We start from the raw sequence: 18,788 nt of genomic DNA on the forward strand, positions 1-18,788 counted from the left end.
CCATCTGCAGTGATTTTGGAGCCCCGAAAAATAAAAGTCTGACACTGTTTCCACTGTTTCCCCATCTATTTCCCATGAAGTGATGGGACCAGATGCCATGATTTTAGTTTTCTGAATGTTGAGCTTTAAGCCAACTTTTTCACTCTCCTCTTTTACTTTCATCAAGAGGCTCTTTAGTTCTTCACTTTCTACCATAAGGGTGGTGTCATCTGCATATCTGAGGTTATTGATATTTCTCCTGGCAATCTTGATTCCAGGTTGTGATTCTTCCACCCCAGCGTTTCTCATGATGTACTCTGCATATAAGTTAAATAAGCAGGGTGACAATATACAGCTTTGATGTACTCCTTTTCCTATTTGGAACCAGTCTGTTGTTCCATGTCCAGTTCTAACTGTTGCTTCCTGACCTGCATATAGATTTCTCCAGAGGCAGGTCAGGTGGTCTGGTATTCCCATCTCTTGAAGAATTTTCCACAGTTTATTGTGATCCACACAGTCAAAGGCTTTGGCATAGTCAATAAAGCAGAAATAGATATTTTTCTGGAACTCTCTTGCTTTTTCGATCCAGCAGATGTTGGCAATTTCATCTCTGGTTCCTCTGCCTTTTCTAAAACCAGCTTGAACATCTGGAAGTTCACGGTTCACGTATTGCTGAAGCCTGCTTGGAGAATTTTGAGCATTACTTTTACTAGCATGTGACATGAGTGCAATTGTGCGGTAGTTTGAGCATTCTTTGGCACTGCCTTTCTTTGGGATTGGAATGAAAACTGACCTTTTCCAGTCCTGTGGCCACTGCTGAGTTTTCCATTTTTGCTGGCATGTTGAGTGCAGCACTTTCACAGCATCATCTTTCAGGATTTGAAATAGCTCAACTAGAATTCCATCACCTCCACTAGCTTTGTTCGTAGTGATGCTTTCTAAGACCCACTTGACTTCACGTTCCAGGATGTCTGGCTCTAGGTCAGTGATCACACCATCGTGATTATCTGGGTCATGAAGATCTTTTTTGTATAGTTCTTTTGTGTATTCTTGCCACCTCTTCTTACTATCTTCTGCTTGTGTTAGGTCCATACCATTTCTGTCCTTTATCGAGCCTATCTTTGCATGAAATGTTTCCTTGGTATCTCTAATTTTCTTGAAGAGATCTCTAGTCTTTGCCATTCTGTTTTTTTCCTCTATTTCTTTGCATTGATCGCTGAAGAAGGCTTTCTTATCTCTTCTTGCTATTCTTTGGAACTCTGCATTCAGATGCTTATATCTTTCCTTTTCTCCTTTGCTTTTCGCTTCTCTTCTTTTCACAGCTATTTGTAGGGCCTCCTCAGACAGCCATTTTGCTTTTTGCATTTCTTTTCCATGGGGATGGTCTTGATCCCTGTCTCATCAATGGGTGCTAAATATATGGGAAATCTTTGATAAACAGGTTATTTACATGGTCTTCTAGTATCTCTCCATAGATTGCCTATTAGTCGCAAGGTGAAAAATAGCTACCGCCTACCTGAGAAATCAGAAAATGCCTTGACTCAGTGATAAAAATTAACATCACTAATGAGGATCACAGGGTACATGAGATTCTCCAAAACACAATACCATAAGAAGATAATCACTATGTAGAATTCATTTCAGTCTAAATCATGAAGGAACATCAGAGCACAAATTCGGAGCAGTCTATTCAGAATATGTACTAGGCAGGGGAAATGATTGATTATGTATCAGATAAAATCTAGAGAGACGTGATGACTGACTGCAGTACACGATCCTAGACAGAATCTTATACTAGAAAAACAAAGGCCCCAAAGGATAGTAGGAAGTCATTGGAAAAGCTGTATTATGGGTAGTTAATTAAAGTATTATTGTTAAATTTACTGAAATTGATAGTAGAGTGAAGTTGTATAATAGAATTCTTAAGTACACAACTATTCAGTTGTAAAGAGCCATGATTATATACAACTTATTCTCAAATGGTACAGGATTGGTTAAATATATATAAAAAGAAAGAAAGTGAACACTGATAAAGCACATAAGGAGAAAGGCTAATATTGGATGAGTCTGGGTAAAGGGTATGGCAGTGTTCTTTGTGTTATTCTTACAATTTTTCTGTAAGTTTGAATTATTTCCAAACAAAGGTGTGTTTTTTTTTTTTAAGGTTTTTTTTTGTTAGCATATACTTGCTGTGATGCTTTAGGTATTGCATGAACCTTGATTGTCATTAATAAAATGGTAATGAAAAATTTAAAAACATAAATTTCTTATAAGAAGTCGACATTCACATTTGGTAAAATTTAACATAAATTGAATTTGTTTAGAGATATGTTGTTGTTTTTTGTATTTTCCAATGCTTGTATCCAGAATTACTGCTAACTTATGATTTACTAAATCATTTTAACTTTAAATTTTCATATGGCAGATTATAACTGGAATTTCAGTTTTGGCTCAAGTTTTCTTTACTGAAGTCCATAATCAGAATTACTCTGCTTTAAGAATATATTGGATAATTAGCTTGAATGTTTACATTTAGTGTGAGAAATTACGCATGTAATATGGTGATGATTAGTAGAAAGAATTGTACTTTGAAGAATGTGACCTCCCTACTACCTGATAGTCCCTTTATGTTTGCTATAAACTTCTGCTATAAAGTTCTGAACTCTTAAAATACTATGAATATATTGATACATTACAGGCTAGCTGGACAAAGAATACAGTAATATCATTTTAGTTTTCTTTTTCCAGAAAACTCACTAGAGTTACCGATGATTTAATTATGGATCAGAATGAAATGGAGTTGACTTGCATTTCACCATTCCGTGCAGTTTGGGAACTGACTACAAGTAACCTGAGTTTTCAGTTAACCAGCCTCCTTTTTTTGTATTTCTTTTAGTCTCCCAGAGTGAAAGAATCATTAACAAATTCTGAGGTAAGTAGTTGTGAATCTTGAGTCATTAAAGTATATGTGCTTTTGTTTTGGTTTTAATGTTAAACACATTTTTTTGTATGTGCTTAAATAGGAATGGGAATTTATACTAGTTAAATGGTGTGAAAAGAAATCCTACTAAACAGATTCCTGTTAGGCTGACCTGCGTTATGCTCATTGCATACTTAGTCAAGTCTGACTCTTTGCTACTTCAAGGACTGTGGCCTGCTAGGCTCAGGAGGAAAGGACAACCCACTCCAGCGTTCTTTCCTGGAAAATTCCATGGACAGAGGAGCCTGTTGTTGTTCAGTCCTAAGTCATGTCAGACTCTTTTCGACCCCATGGACTGCAGCACACCAGATTTCCCTGTCCTCCACCATGTCCAGGTGTTTATTCAGATTCATGTCCATTAAGTCAGTGATGCTATCTAACCATCTCATCCTCTGCTGGTCTCTTCTCTTTTTGCCTTCAATCTTCCCCAGCATCAGGGTCTTTTCCAATGAGTGGGCTCTTTGCATCAGGTGGCCAAAGTGTTGGAACTTCAGCTTCAGCAACCGTCCTTCCATATTAATAAAGTGTTAGTCACTCAGTTGTGTCTGACTCTTTGAGACCCTATGGACTGTAGCCTGCCAAGCAAGAATACTGGAGTGGGTTGTCATTCCCTTCACCAGGGGATCTTCCCAACCCAGGGATCGAACCCAGGTCTCCTGCATTGGAGGCAGATTCTTTACTGTCTGAGCCACCAGAGAAGTCCATATTAATAATAATTGTCATTTTCAAAACTAATCTTAAAGTTCTATTTTTCTATCAAAAATTAGAACCAGTAGATAACTTGGTTTCCTCTCTGTGAAGTGCAGCAGACACAACATTTTAATACTTCCTTGTCTCCTTGATTTTGTTTATATAATAACAGCTATTAGATCTCATTGCCCTTTTAATTTTTTTCTCTTTTAACTCAAAATTTTGGCCATTGCATTGATACTGTTTTCCCTACTAATTTATAATTTTGAATGTGTAACTTGATTTTGTGTTCAGCATTGGTCTTTTTTCCCCAAGTTACATAACTAAAATTTGTGAGATTTTCAAACATGCAAAATAATGTTTAATGTTACAAAGCTTCACATTCATTCATTGGTTGATTTTCTTTCTTTATAAGTAAAGGAGGGTCCCCAATATAGGAAAATGTCGCTTCCAGAATTTCATAGTATATACTTAAGTCTGTATATTGTAGGTGCTATTTTGCTGGGCAAAGGAGATGGCATAGATATGGTTAAAAATAAATATGATACAAAGAATTACTGTTCTGAAGAAGGGGAAAAAAAAAGGACTACTGATACTTGCTACAACATGACTGACAGAAAAAAACTGTGCTAAGAAGCCAGACACAAAAAGAGTGCATATTGTAAGATTTGGTCTATATGAAATGTCCACAAAAGACAAATTGATAGAAGCTGAAAGTAGATCAGTGGTTGCCGAAGGCTAGATGTGGGAGCAACAGTTCACTATAAATGGACACAGGAGAATTTTTTGAGTTGATGGAAATGCTGAAACCTGATTGTAGAGATATTTATACAAGTATAAATTTTCTAAAAATCATTGAGTTGTATACCTAAATAGGTGGATTTAGTGGGACATAAATTTACACCTCAACTCATAAAGTTCTCCAAGCCAGGCTTCAGCAATACGTCAACCGTGAACTTCCAGATGTTCAAGCTGGTTTTAGAAAAGGCAGAGGAACCAGAGATCAAATTGCTAACATCTGCTGGATCATCGAAAAAGCAAGAGAGTTCCAGAAAAATATCTATGTCTTCTTTATTGACTATGCCAAAGCCTTTGACTGTGTGGATTACAATAAACTGTGGAAAATTCTTCAAGAGATGGGAATACCAGACCACCTGACCTGCCTCTTGAGAAGCCTGTATGCAGGTCAGGAAGCAACAGTTAGAACTGGACATGGAACAACAGACTGGTTCCAAATAGGAAAAGGAGTACGTCAAAGCTGTATATTGTCACCCTGCTTATTTAACTTACATGCAGAGTACATCATGAGAAACGCTGGGGTGGAGGAATCACAACCTGGAATCAAGATTGCCAGGAGAAATATCAATAACCTCAGATATGCAGATGACACCACCCTTATGGCAGAAAGTGAAGAAGAACTAAAGAGCCTCTTGATGAAAGTCAAAGAGGAGAGTGAAAAAGTTGGCTTAAAGCTCAGCATTCAGAAAACGAAGATCATGGCAACTGGTCCCATCACTTCATGGCAAATAGATGGGGAAACAGTGGCTGACTTTATTTTTCGGGGCTCCAAAATCACTGCAGATGGTGATTGCAGCCATGAAATGAAAAGACACTCCTTGGAAGGAAAGTTAGGACCAACCTAGACAGCATATTCAAAAGCAGAGACATTACTTTGTCAACAAAGGTCCGTCCAGTCAAGGCTATGGTTTTTCCAGTGGTCATTTATGGATGTGATAGTTGGACTATAAAAAAAGCTGAGTGCCGAAGAATTGATGCTTTTGAACTGTAGTGTTGGAGAAGACTCTTGAGAGTCCCTCAGACTGGAAGGAGATCCAGCCAGTCCATCTTAAAGGAGATCGGTCCTGGTTGTTCATTGGTAGGACTGATGTTGAAGCTGAAACTCCAATACTTTGGCCACCTTACACAAAGAGCTGACTCATTTGAAAAGACACTGATGCTGGGAAAGATTGAGGGCAGGAGGAGAAGGGGACGACAGAGGATGAGATGGTTAGATGGCATCACTGACTCAATGGACATGGGTTTGGGGGGACTCCACGAGTTGGTGATGGACAAGGAGGCCTGGCGTGCTGCAGTCCATGGGGTCACAAAGAGTTGGACACAACTGAGCGACTGAAGTGACTGAAATTTACACTTCAAAAGTTCTTAAAAACAGAAAAGCATAGATATATTTGACTTCCATTTTAAAGAGGTGTACTGAGGTTGCAGAGATGGGCCAGTTCACTACACAAGAACTATTTGAAAAGGTCGCCCCTCCTACACTGCTTGCCTGTCAGCAGGCCCACCTCCCTCTCCTCTCAGCTTACACAGCACTGCTTGTGTTTTTGTTACAGCTATTTTCCACAACTGATCCTGTGGGTACTTTACTCCAAGTTCCAGAACAGATTTCTGCTCATCTACCTCAGCCAGCAGGGCCGACGCCTGCGCAACCCACTCAAGTCTCCCTGCCACCCACTGCAGAGCCAGCAGTAGCAGCTCAGGTACAGTAGGGACCGCTTTCTTCCGTGGTCAGCCTTCTGGGTGGAGGAAGAAGGCGGAGGCTAGCGTGGAACACCACCTTGTGCACTAAGGATGATGTCCTGGTAGATTTTGAAACAAGTTAGAAATTCTGTTCTCACAGGTTTACATGTGTGCAGATAAGAGAGTTTAACAAGGATCACACGGTTCTTTTTTTGAGCACCAAAATAAGTTAATGATGAAAATATCCCAAACAGCAATAGTTTGGGGGATTGAAATTTCTTGTCAGCTTCCTTCCTCTCTTCCTGTCTCAATGCCTGCCCCCACCCCCAGAGGGAGCCGCTCAGGGGGTATGCCACTGCTTGGCCTTAGGCACCTGAGGGACCACCTAGAGAGCTCCAGGAGTGCCACGGGAGGCTGGGCGAGACACGCGTGCACACTGTCACAGTGAGACCCTCTCGTAACAGTGTCTGCTGCTTGGACAGTGGACCGAATGAGAAGGGCTCCTGTCTTGTCAGCTTTTTATTATATCCTTACATGCTTAAGTTTAGAATGCAGCTGCCACTGAGGAGCACTGTTAGCTCTTCTGTCACCTTTGTTAATACTATCTCCAAACCATGGTTTTCCTGCATTGCTCTTTTTAAGATACCTGTCAGTTTTGTGGGGGTTGATTTTATTAAAATGTCATAAAGTGATGTGTGAATCCACCCACTCAGGCGCACATGACCTTATTGAATCAGAAGGCTCTGAGAGTGCTGAGGGAGTGAAGGCCCCCTGAGAACTGCCCCGCCGCTGCTGTGCGGCCACCGCTCTTCCCCTGGGAAAGCGCAGTACTGTCTGCAGTATGCTTCGTGGCGAGAGTACGAGTTCAAGAGTCTACGCGTTTATTAAACAGTAGCAGTGTTTTTATTTTGTTTTTTCCTAAAATTCAGGTAGGAAGAAATAAATATAGAAGTTAAGGTGTTTTCATCTGCGTCCCAGCAGTGCTCTGCCTTTGGAGACCACTGCTCTGAGTGCTTCCAGACTAGAGTCCTGACTACATTTAACCTTTCCTTTGCCCAAGCTTTCCATTTCTGCCCATCATATGGGAAAGGAGACAGTCATCTTATGAAACCTGATGAAAAGATTGGATTCATTTTATGTACAGCCTAAATAGAACGTATGTCCTCCAGTAAGCAAGGGACAGCTTTATGGTTTTCAGAGGATTAAAGATCTGGAACCTCCAGGTTGGGTGGTTTCCTGAACAGCAGCCAGTTTAGACCTTACTACAGATGTGTGGCCAATGGCAGGTTTTTTAAAGGCAAGAACCCAGTGTCTTGTTCTTCACTCTTGTAGAGGGGAACAGAGGTCTGAAAAATGCAAAATTGGAATGTGACTCTGTGTGGCATTTCATGTAGGTTTGACAATGATCTTTCCAATTGTGTTTGACTCCAACTGACATCCAGCTATTGCTGCTGCCTTAGGGTGCATGTCCTCCCACAGCAGGGAGTCCTGGGGACTAGGATGCCCACACCTGGAGATGAAGAAAACTGCTGCCAAATGGATGATTCATCTCTAGACGAGCATCAGTCACCACCACACTTAATACTCCAGGCAATGACTTTATACCTTTCAATGCTTTTTAGGCTCTGTCTTCAGGAGCAGGTTCACAAGAAACCAAGATCCCAATCAGTCTAGTACTAAGATTACGGTAAGTAAGACATTTGTTGTTGTTCTTTTCTAAATACTCTGAATGTGCTGGTTTCTCTTTGGAAGCTACTCCTTCTCGTAGTGCATGCCTGAGAGTAACTGGATAGAACTGTGTGTGTTTCCTCTCAGGTGTTTTATTGCCCTCAGATATAATAGCAGTAGTGTGAGGATCTGAGTTACCATTGACTCACCCCTCTTTCCACATGTGAATTCCTAGTCATCTCAGTATGACCAGAATTAGAGCAGAGGCAGCAAGACCTATTTGGGGAATGTTCTGGGGGTTTTTTGAACTAATTATTTATTTTTTGGAGAGATGGTTAAAATTCAGATTTTTATTTATTTTTTTGAACTTTTTATTTTGTATTGCGGTATATAGCCAGTTAACAATGTTGTGATAATTTCAGATGAACAGCCAAGGGACTCAGCCATATGTATACATGGAAGTGCTCTTTCCCCATACCACCGTCTCTCATCCATGCTGCTACATAACGTTGAGCAGAGTTCCCAATGCTATACAATAAGTCCTTGTTGGTTATCCATTTTAAATATAGCACTGTGTCCATCTCAGTCCAAACTTTGTTATTGTCCCTTTGGAAAATGTTTTGATTTTACCACTAGGAGCAATGAAATTATGCCATAAACGTGAAGAAAGCAGATTTGGCTACCTTTTCTTTATAGAAGCCTATACTGTATACCTGGACCCAGATAGTTCTGATCATACAATGTCTTGGTAATTTCATCCTATTTTAATTGTGTACAAAGAATACTACTTGTCTGTTTTAAACATTTTGTTTTAAAATCTTAGATCAGTTAATAGAGAGTATGAAATATTACTTGACATATGCTTCAGAAGGGGAGAGGATGCTTGTAAGTGATGCAGTTAGCTTTTTGAAGGGTGGTTTTTAATGGACTGTGTTCCAGACTTGTTTATGGAAGAGGAGGCTAGAGTCTTACTCTCATTGATGAAGACTTTGAAGTTCAGTTTAGTATATTGTTATCTTTGAAGGTGTTTGTACTTGGCATGACAGTCACATCACAAAAGTGATACTGAACATTTGACCTTAATTTTATTTAGCTTTCAGAAAGAATAGATTGAACAATTACATATTAAGCAGACTAAGTACAGCACTATTAGCTATTGTGCTAAGACCCTGAGAAAGGAGAAAATGAAATGCAATAATCAAGTCTGTGTTGGAAGTTGATTTTTATTATGTACTTAACTGAACTAGCATAGCTGAAAGCAAGTTTTAGTAGTAGATATGCAGCGAAGTATAAGTCCATGTAGACAAGTGCAGAGAGGCCATGAGAGGGAGAAAATCCCTGTTGGGCAGGTTGTGTGGAATTTGGGGAGCTGTGTTTTAAGCACGATTTCAGTAACATCAAGCATGTGTCAGATAGACCTACGCCCTCTACATCATTTAGATAAAATGGATTTGGGTCCTAAGTGATCAGGCACATCTGCCTTTGTGCATGGTATTCTAATTTCTCCATCTTTAACCAGAACCTCCAGGGAGCTTGGTTAATCTCAGTACTTGGTGTGGTGAGCAATCACTGTAACTAGCCCTCGTCAGTCACATTTTAATCTCTGGAGCCTTATGCTAACTCTCCTGCCAGTATGGACCCCATTCCGGTCTCCGTCTTCTCTGCATTCCCAAAGCCTTCTGTCCATTACATCCTATCTAAAAAAACTACTAGTATTTCTAAAGTTTCTCCTCATTATCCCAGTCTGTATATTCTTTATCCTTCTCCTCTGAACCCCTGTGGAATTGAGGGCGCATCACGTATTTCATCCTATGAGTCTGCTCAGACTGATCCCCAGTGGTGGGCAAGGTACTGTCCTCGGCGGGGGGGTGTGGGGGGTAGGAGTGGAGATGAGGAAGAAAAGAGCCGCCTCTCATTTTAGTCACACCTCCCTGTGCTCTTTCATATATCCCTCTTAGTTTAATACGGTCTTGTTGGGTGTAAGGATGAGAGTGGGCATATATTGACCAGTGAAGGACCTAGATTAAAAGAGTTGTAGGACAGTTATTAATAAATGATCACTCTGAGTTGTTTGCTCTGAGCCCTCAGTGTGAGCTCGTTAGGACAGATCATCTGGTCTTTGGTACAGAAAGATCTTTCTCTTGGCATAACTTTCCCGATATATGTAGGCAGACTCTGAATGTATAAATTCAGAAATTTATTTTACACGTTTTGTTTTCTTCCATAGGAATTCAAAAAAAGAACTAAATGATATTCGATTTGAATTTACTCCTGGGAGAGGTGAGGCATCAAAATCAAAACATTGAAAACAAAATAACTGCTCATTTGTCATTTGAAGAAACTGTGTGTGAAGTTTCTGTCCTTCAGGTATATTTTACTCTTAAAGGGTGATAAAAATGTTCCTGGCCTAAAGGTTGAGGGTACGTGTGAAGAAAATAAAAACGCAATTTTTTGTTGGTTATTTTTTTTTTTTTACAACTACCTCATTTAGAAAATGTAGTATAATACAAGCAGTAGTAAATATAGCTCCAGTTTACTATGGCAGACATGGTGCTAAGCAGCATCTCATTAAATTTTCAAAATGGCCCCTAGGGAAAGATTATTGTCCCCATTGCATAGATGATGAAATTACGGTTTAGAGAGGGTGAAGTAACTGGTTACGGTTCCCACAGCTGAGAAGAGGTGTGAATGGACTTCGGACTCGGATGCGCTGGTGTGCCGAATTCCGGTCTTAGGACTGAGCATGTTTGTACTCCTTGACAGTAGGAAACAACAAGGCTTCCAGTCCCCTCCCTCCCAGCTGAAGCCGAGCCCCGTCACGCATAGTTTCCGTCCATGAACTTCTCCCAGGGACAAGGTTTATTATTTCCTTTCTTACCTTTGTTACTCAGAATTCGTATTTGCGAGATGGCTCACAGCTACTGGTATCTGTCCTGTGTGCACGCTCAGTCTTCCCGCTGCCTCGGTCTCATGAGCAGCTTACTGAAGTGCCGAGAACACAGAACAAATGCACATGTACAGAGATGTATCTGATTTCTGTCTTAAAGCCAGGCAGTCACTCTTTAAGGTCCTCATTCACATCACTGGTCGTCGGCACAAGTATGTGCACAGCCCCTCCCCAGAGGTCCTCTCATTCCCTCTGAGGGCTTAGTGTTCAGGCCTTGGGAAGGAGTCAGTTAGAGATGAGGTTAATTGATGGTACTCTCTCCTCATCTTTTTAGTTTCTAGTTGTATGCCCATAGACTGTATGTACTCAGATAGGGCAACCTGGGATAACTGGATGTGAAGGAGAGCCTACCAGAATACAGAAGAAAATGATTTTAGGGGGAAAAAAAAGAAGAAAAAAAAACTAAGTGTGATCCCCAAAGAAAAGTGATTAAAATTTGTTAAATGTTTAGTGTTAAAATTAAAATTAAGGTTTAATTGAGGGGAATACCCTGGTGATCCAGTGGTTAAGATTCAACACTTTTACTCCCAAGGGCACACATTCAGTCCCTGGTCAGGGAAATAAGAGCCCACAAACCTCACAGTGTGGCCAAAAAAAAAAAAAAATTTAATTGGGACTCAATTATTGTGTGTTATTATCCCAGGAGATGTGCCACACAGCGTCACATCCCCAAGCTCACAGAGCTGGGCCCAGGTTGCCCTCAGACTAGCAGTTTCTTCTGCAGCATCACTGTCAGGAGCTCTGCTGACAAAGGCAAGACCCCATCTAAGGCATGCCATTGTTAAGATGTTATCTTTACACTGAGCTGATACTTGCCATCTGGTTGATTGATCCAGGTTCCGTCCTCTAGCTCGACCTCTGATAGTCCCTCAGTTGAGGTAATCCTGCTGCTGCTGCTAAGTCGCTTTAGTCATGTTCGACTCTGTGTGACCCCATAGACGGCAGCCCACCAGGCTCCCCATCCCTGGGATTCTCCAGGCAAGAACACTGGAGTGGGTTGCCATTTCCTTCTCCAATGCATGAAAGTGGAAAGTGAAAGTGAAGTTGCTCAGTCATGCCCCACTCTTAGCAACTCCATGGACTTCAGCCTACCAGGCTCCTCCATCCATGGGATTTTCCAGGCAAGAGTACTGGAGTGGGGTGCCATTGCCTTCTCCTTGAGGTAATCCTAGTGGTAGGAAAAACCTTTGTGTGGAAGAAGGCCCCGCCGCCACCACCTTGGGTCTCTGGATTTGGCAGCTAGCTTTAGTCTGGCCGTGCCGGACCTGCTTTGAATTGGCAGGGACATGCATGCGCAGGAAAATGGAGCGCTTTCTTCTTTGTCTTTGCAGATACAGCAGAGGGTGTCTCTCAGGAACTCATTTCTGCCGGCCTCGTTGATGGAAGGGATTTAGTCATAGGTAACTACTTTGTGCTCTGCCCTTGTGCCCTTGTCTCTCTGCCTATATCCTTAGGATCTAGAAAACCAGGCCTTGATTCTACTGAGTAGGTCGAATGATTCTAGGAATGGTTCTTGGCTTTGTTGAAATAGGAGGTATTGGGGATAGTTCCTTTTTTACAAAAAAAGAAAAATCTCACTTCTGAATTTGCTTTGTTACCCCCAATGATAGTGAAAGTTTACCCAGGTCTCTGGGAGATCGTAGAAATGATGACAGAAGTCACAAGTTAGATAAGCTTGGCCATATCTAATCCATTTTGGGGGATGAACTCTCTCCTTGGGCAGCCAAGAGGTAAGAAAAAGTCATTATAGATTTACTCCTAAAAAAAAAGCAGGAAGTAAGAACAGGCACAGTCAGGCCACAGGTACGTTTCTGAAGGAAAAGACTATGGTGTAGGACAAGTCAGCAGATGTGTAAAGGGCTAGATAGTAAATAGTTTAGGCCTTGTGAACCATAAACAGTCTCTGTCATTTTAAAAAAATCTATTTATTTTAATTGGAGGCTAATTACTTTACAATGTTGTAGTGGTTTTTGCCATACATTGACATGAATCAGCCATGGGTGTACATGTGTTCCCCGTCCTCATCCCACTTCCCTCCCCATCCCATCCCTCAGGGTCATCCCAGTGCACCAGCCCTGAGCACCGTGTCTCATGCATCGAACCTGGACTGGCCATCCATTTCACATATGATAATATACATGTTTCAGTGCTATTCTCTCAAATCATCCCACCCTCGCTTTCTCCTTCAGAGTCCAAAAGTCTATTCTTTACATCTGTATCTCTTTTGCTATCTCACATATAGGGTCATTGTTACCATCTTTCTAAATTCCATATATATGCATTAATATACTATATTGATGTTTTTCTTTATGACTTACTTCACTCTGTATAATAGGCTCCAGTTTCATCCACCTCATTAGAACTGATTCAAATGCATTCCGTTTAATAGCTGAGTAATACTCCATTGTGTATATGTGCCACAGCTTCTTATCCGCTCGTCTGCCGATGGGCATCTAGGTTGCTCCCGTGTCCTGGCTGTTATAAACAGTGCTGCGCTGAACACTGGGGCACACGCGTCTCTGTCATTTTTATACATAGTTGGCTGATTGCTGTGCCAGGGCTTTCTGGCCCATGAATAGGCAAGTCCCACCTCTTTAACTGCAGTGTCGTTCCTTGGTTAATACAGCATCTTAAAGAAAGTTAATTTGACAATGGTAAGATTTATTTGTGCTACTTGAACTTGTATTTTAAAACACCTCTTGTTTAGGGAGCGATTTATCTTTCTGCTTACATTTTGATTGTATGTCGGAGATTGTGAACTACTGTTTAAGTTGTTAACATATGGTTAAAATGTGGATTTACGTAACTTCTGATTACTTTCTCTGTTTTTATGATTATAGTGGCAGCTAATTTGCAGAAGATTGTGGAAGAACCCCAGTCAAATCGATCCGTCACCTTCAAACTGGTATTCATCCCTTCCTTCTTGTTAAACTGTCTCACTTTTACACACCAGCAGCCTCTGCAGACCAGCTTCCATATTCCCTGAGTGATGAGAACAATCAAGTCTGGTGATTGTTTAGCTTCCCCATGCCCTGGGCTGATGTCTCTCTTCATTGGGCTCCCTTCCCCTCTCCCTCCCAGGAAGCCTCCTACCCGAAGCCCTCAACTGTTTATTCTCGAAACAGATTGTCAGGCTGACTCCACCTTTGTACCTAGACTCCATCTGCCTCCTGTTTGTATCCCAGGGACCTTTCCCCAACTGCCCTCTCTCCTACAATCTCCATGTCTGTTTTAATTATTACCTGCAATTTTGTTTCTGAATAACCACAGCTTCTCATTTTGTTTGGTTCTTAGGCGTCTGGTGTCGAAGGCTCAGATATTCCTGATGATGGTAAACTAATAGGATTTGCCCAGCTCAGCATCAGCTAAAACACAGCCCTGGAAGAGGCAGCCGAAGGAGATTCCACACATGCGTGTCTCTGTTGCTTCTGTTGGCCTAAACCCACTACTGCCAAAGAACCCAGCAACAAACCTCCCAGCTAGGAGCTTTAGAGGTCTTTCTTTTATGTTTTTCCTGCCATCATCCCTGCTTTTTCCCACAGGGAAAGAAAAGTTGGATCACCAGTGGCCAGCATCCCTTTTAAAGAGTTCCGTTAGTAAACTTACTGCACGCATCCCCTGTCTTCCTCCATCTAAGAAGTGGCCCGGGTGCCTCAAGGCCCAGGAGGGAGGTCTATCAGCTCATCTTGCCTTACTCCAGTGATGGCGCTGGGGGGAAAGTAGCAGCTCTATTGGGCTTCCTCATCCTGCTTGTTCTCCCACACCGGACGGGATGTGGGCATCTTGGGATATCTCTTTACCACTGAAGTAGCAATTAAAAGTTGATTGTTCAGCTGGAGCCCAGAGAATTTAGTTTAGTGATTTTTTTTTTTTTTGTATCTGATATGAATTCTAGCAACCTTCGTTAGGAAAAAGCACAGCCTCAGAAGGAGGCATCCTAAACTGTGTTTTGTTTTGTTGATGATGTTTCTAAGCGTTTTGCTGAAGCTGCTCTCAGGCACCCCTCTTCATTACTTGCTCCAGAAAGGGTTGCTCGCCTTAACTTCAGCTGGTGCAAAACATCTGACTGTAATCGAACTTCAGCCATCGGACCCTTCAAAGCGGAACTTCGGACTGTTTTTAGGGGAAAAAATCACGTAACGGCTTATAAACGAGAGTTACCCCAGCAGTGGTGTTTTGAACAGGAAAAAATCATAACTCATATCAGTGTGGAAGTATTTATTTCAGCTCTTAAACAACTGAAGAAAAACTGCTCCTTGATCCTCCCATGAAAATCAATTTGCCCGGCCTCCGAGTCATGAGGAAATGCAAGGCTGAGATTTCTACAGCAATAAAGGAGACTTGCCCTAGGCCAAAGAGGCCTGCCTTCTGCCCCCTCTCCTGCACTGACCCTTAGGAGGGGGTCCACACTTCCGTGTGCTGAACCTGACCCAAGATGGAACGTGAAACCACATGTGCCGTGACTTTTAGGATTTATGCGTAGACAGTGTTCATTTGATTTTCTACAGAAATAATATAAATTATTCTTTAAGTTTAAAAAAGAGCACTCATAATGCAATATGTGAATCACCAGTGGGGTTGATTTTTTTTTTTTCCTATTGTTTCACAGTCAGCCTTTATCTAACTGCAGATTAGCCCTAACAAGTTTTACAAATGAAAGAGATCCTCAATCTGGCCTTAAAACAACACAAAAAAGATGGGCTTTGGCCCCATGGAAAGGGGAGAGCTGCCTCTTACAGAATCAGTCGATCCCTTTCCATCTTCGTTGGTCTGTGAATAACAAGATTGCTTTACCTAGTTTTTTCTTGGAGCACCTCTGAAAGCTTTCCCCACAACTGACTTGTTACAGTTTTAATTTCATTCTGAGTTCATAGTTTTAACCTTGGGCTTTCTTCACCAGCCCTGGATACAAAGGCATGTTGGGAAAGGGGTGGGTGTTGGAGAGGAAGGGAGGGGATGGTTTGAGATGAGAGGGTTGGGAGGAAAGTAGATCAGAGGATCAGATGCCAGAGTCCTGGCAGGATTGGTGAAAGGAGGGAGCCTGTTGAGCCTGGAGACGGAAGATTGATCAGCTTGATGGACAGATATTTAGCTTTTCTTTTTTCTTTTCTTAGAAGAGAGTTGAGGGGGAAAGGACAGGAAGGTAGGAATAAGTTTATGGAAAAGATGTAGTGTCCCATTTGGCACAAGACTAGGGGCTTACCTTAGAGTCTGTATTTTCATTTCAAGTAAGCCCTCATAGTCTGCTTATTTCTGAATCCAGAGGGTAGTGGCATCACTCTATTATAGGTCTCTTTTGGAGGTGATCAAAAGCCCAGGCTGGAAGTAAGCAGCAGCCCATCTCCTTGTTCAGTTTCTCCTGCTGGCCATTACCTGTGAGCTGCAGTGGAACAGGCATGACCTTTGAACTGAAGTGGGCTGGGGCTTTCTCTTTCTTTTCCATTCATCTTTTGCCCTGCTGGGAATTAGGAGCCAGACACCAAGCCCCAGGACAGTGTTACTTCTTCTGCATGATGTATGGTGGACTCCCTTTGCTGGCATGTGCAGTGATGCTGAAAAAAAGTGAGTGAACAGAAACTTCGCAGGTGAGACAGCACGTGACCTAGTGAGCAGTCTCGCTCCTTCCTGGGAGTGGTGGTCCAGGATACACCTCTCTCCCTACATCCCTAGGATCTCCTGGGTCCTAGGGTAGGGACTAACTTAGCACGAGGTAACATGTGCCAATGCTATTTGTAAAACGTTACGGTCTTTCTAAATGATTCATGGATTTGTTTGGGATATTTTGCTTAAGTTGTGAACCAAATCCTAGAGCCAGCTGACACTCTTAATAATCTGGAGAACAGAATAATGGTGTATCAATAAATGGAGGTTCCTCCTTATGACATATGCTAGATTATGGAAGATGTAAAATATTTGACTTCCCCTCCCCTTTTTTTTTTTTGACTTTGTACTTTGCTGCATGTTTCATTCATTTTTAATCAATAAAGAATAAATTGTCTCTGGTGGTGTAAGGATGCTTCACTTTGGTGACTGTTGATGGGAGCAGCAGGAAGTGAAAAGGTGTATTAATAAACAACGTAAAGCCATTGTACAAACAGGGAAGCTGAAATCCCCAGAGAGAGCGATCTGCCCAGGGAAGTGTGTTAGGATGGCGGAAGCAGCTCCTCTCAGTGACCTTTTCTGTTTACCTCTGCCCATGCTATTGGTGAGCTAAAACACCAGATTCAAGTCCTTGGGAGTCCCTTTTGGAAAGTTCAGAGCCAGGCTGAACCTGTTCCCATTTCCAGCCCTTCTTCACCTGCTGGGTAAGTAACTCCTGCCCCAGAGGTGGTCTTTGAGCCTTGACAGGACTGCTTTGGGGTAGGTCCTGGTAACTCAGGGCTCAGGTCCTGGGACCTTGGGGTTGATTGTATCATGGCTGATTGAATTTCCTTTTAAGGTAAACAGGTGTGGAGACAGAGGAGGAGGTGCGGACTACTCAAAAGTGACCATGGTGTATGTGGGGGTCAGGGCAGGGGCAAGAGTAAACAAAGCCTCTCCACTTGCCCATCATCTTTAGCAAGATCAGGTCTTGTCCAGAAGCAGGGTTCCTCACCTCTGCCTACTCGTAGTAGCAGTGCTCAGCGCCACAGCTCATGGATTCCTCCTGTGGATCAGCTCATCTACCCTACGCATTTTGTGGGTTTGTTTTTTTAAAGTAGACTTTGATCTTTCAGAGTAGTTTAATTTCACAGAAAAATGGAGCAGAAAGTATACAGTGTTTCCATATACTCCGTGGCCCCACACAGGCGCAGCAACTTACATTGGCTCTTCATTATCACCCGAAGTCCACAGAATACCTTCGAGTTCACTTGCTGTTGTGTATTTTATGGGTTTGGACAAATGGATGATGATATGTACCCATCATTATGATCTCACAGAGAATAGTCTCACTGTCCTACAAGTATGCAGCCTTTTCAGAACAGGTTTTTTTCACACAGTTATATGCATTTAAGGCCTCTCCATGCCTTTCTGTGGCTTGATGGCTCATTTCTTTTCAGTGCTGACTAGTATTCCATGTCTGGATATACCACGGTTTATTAATCCATTCACTTGCTGTGTGCAAGTTTTGACAGTTATGAATAAAACTGCTCTAAGCACCTTTGTGCATGTTTTCGTTAATATGCGTATATGAGTTTCAGCTCGGTGGAGGAAATACCAAGGAGCCCCCTGGCATATTTTATGGTAAAAGTAGTCTTTTTCTAGGAAACCACCTTCCATCCAAAGTGGCTCGGGCATTTTGCATTCCCACCAGTGACTGAGAGTCGCTTTTGGTGCATGTGCTCACAGGCACTCGATGTTGTCACGGTTTTGGGTTTGGGCCGTTCCACTGGATGTATAGTGGTGTCTCGCTTTCATTTCTAATTCCCTGATTACAGTGTGTTGAGTATCTATGCCCCTTTGCCATCTGTGAATACTCTTCGATGAGGTGTCTGTTAGGTTTTTTGCCCACTTTTTTTAAGATTTTTTTTCATTTTTTTAAGTCTTTATTGAATTTGTTACAATATAGCTTCTGTTTTATGTTTTGGATTTTTATGGCCTCAAGGCATGTGAGATCTTAACCTTCCTGACCAGGGATCAAACCCACACCCCCTGCATTGGAAGGCAAAGACTTAACCACTGGACCACCAGGGAAGTCCCTAAAGTACTTTTAAATAAAGGTATGTATATTTTTTTTAAGAATACCATTGCACACTTGAGAGACTATAGTATAAATATAACTTTCGTACTAGAAAACAAACTCACTTTATTGTGTCTAGGTATCCCAGCACCGTTTGTTGAAGAGACCATCTTTACTCCATTGTATTGCCAGTGTTCTTTTGCCAAAGATCCGTTGAATCTGTTTTTTTCGGGGCTGTCTGTTCTGTTCTGCTGATCTATGTGTGTGATCTTTTTGCCAGTACCGCACAGTGAAGTCAGGTGTTCTCAGTCCTGCACCTCTGTTCTCAAATACTGTGTTGACTGTCCTCTGACCTCTCCACCCCGAGCCTCCAAGCAGTCTGTCGA

The 18,788-nt window shown here is 41.9% G+C and overlaps 1 protein-coding gene across 3 annotated transcripts in view; it reads left to right on the top strand.

The window, feature by feature from the left end:
• The window catches only part of OXSR1 (oxidative stress responsive kinase 1), an 87,397-nt gene extending 70,657 nt beyond the window's left edge, over positions 1-16,740 (top strand). For 2 of the 3 annotated variants that reach the window (XM_086365932.1, XM_086365931.1), the window contains 7 exons: positions 2,876-2,911; positions 6,001-6,147; positions 7,750-7,814; positions 10,023-10,075; positions 12,074-12,142; positions 13,583-13,647; positions 14,037-16,740. In XM_086365932.1, the coding sequence (XP_086222058.1) occupies positions 2,876-2,911; positions 6,001-6,147; positions 7,750-7,814; positions 10,023-10,075; positions 12,074-12,142; positions 13,583-13,647; positions 14,037-14,111 (510 nt within the window). In that variant the 3' untranslated portion in view covers positions 14,112-16,740. Of the gene's footprint in view, positions 1-2,875; positions 2,912-6,000; positions 6,148-7,749; positions 7,815-10,022; positions 10,076-12,073; positions 12,143-13,582; positions 13,852-14,036 lie in introns of those variants that run through there. The other variant, XM_086365930.1, reaches the window with a different exon arrangement.
• The last annotated feature ends 2,048 nt before the right edge of the window (positions 16,741-18,788 follow it).

The sequence above is a fragment of the Bos grunniens genome, chromosome 22, assembly GCF_055505025.1.
Source record: "Bos grunniens cultivar Pamir isolate PY7600 chromosome 22, Bosgru_T2T1.0, whole genome shotgun sequence".
Taxonomy (NCBI): Eukaryota; Metazoa; Chordata; class Mammalia; order Artiodactyla; family Bovidae; genus Bos; species Bos grunniens.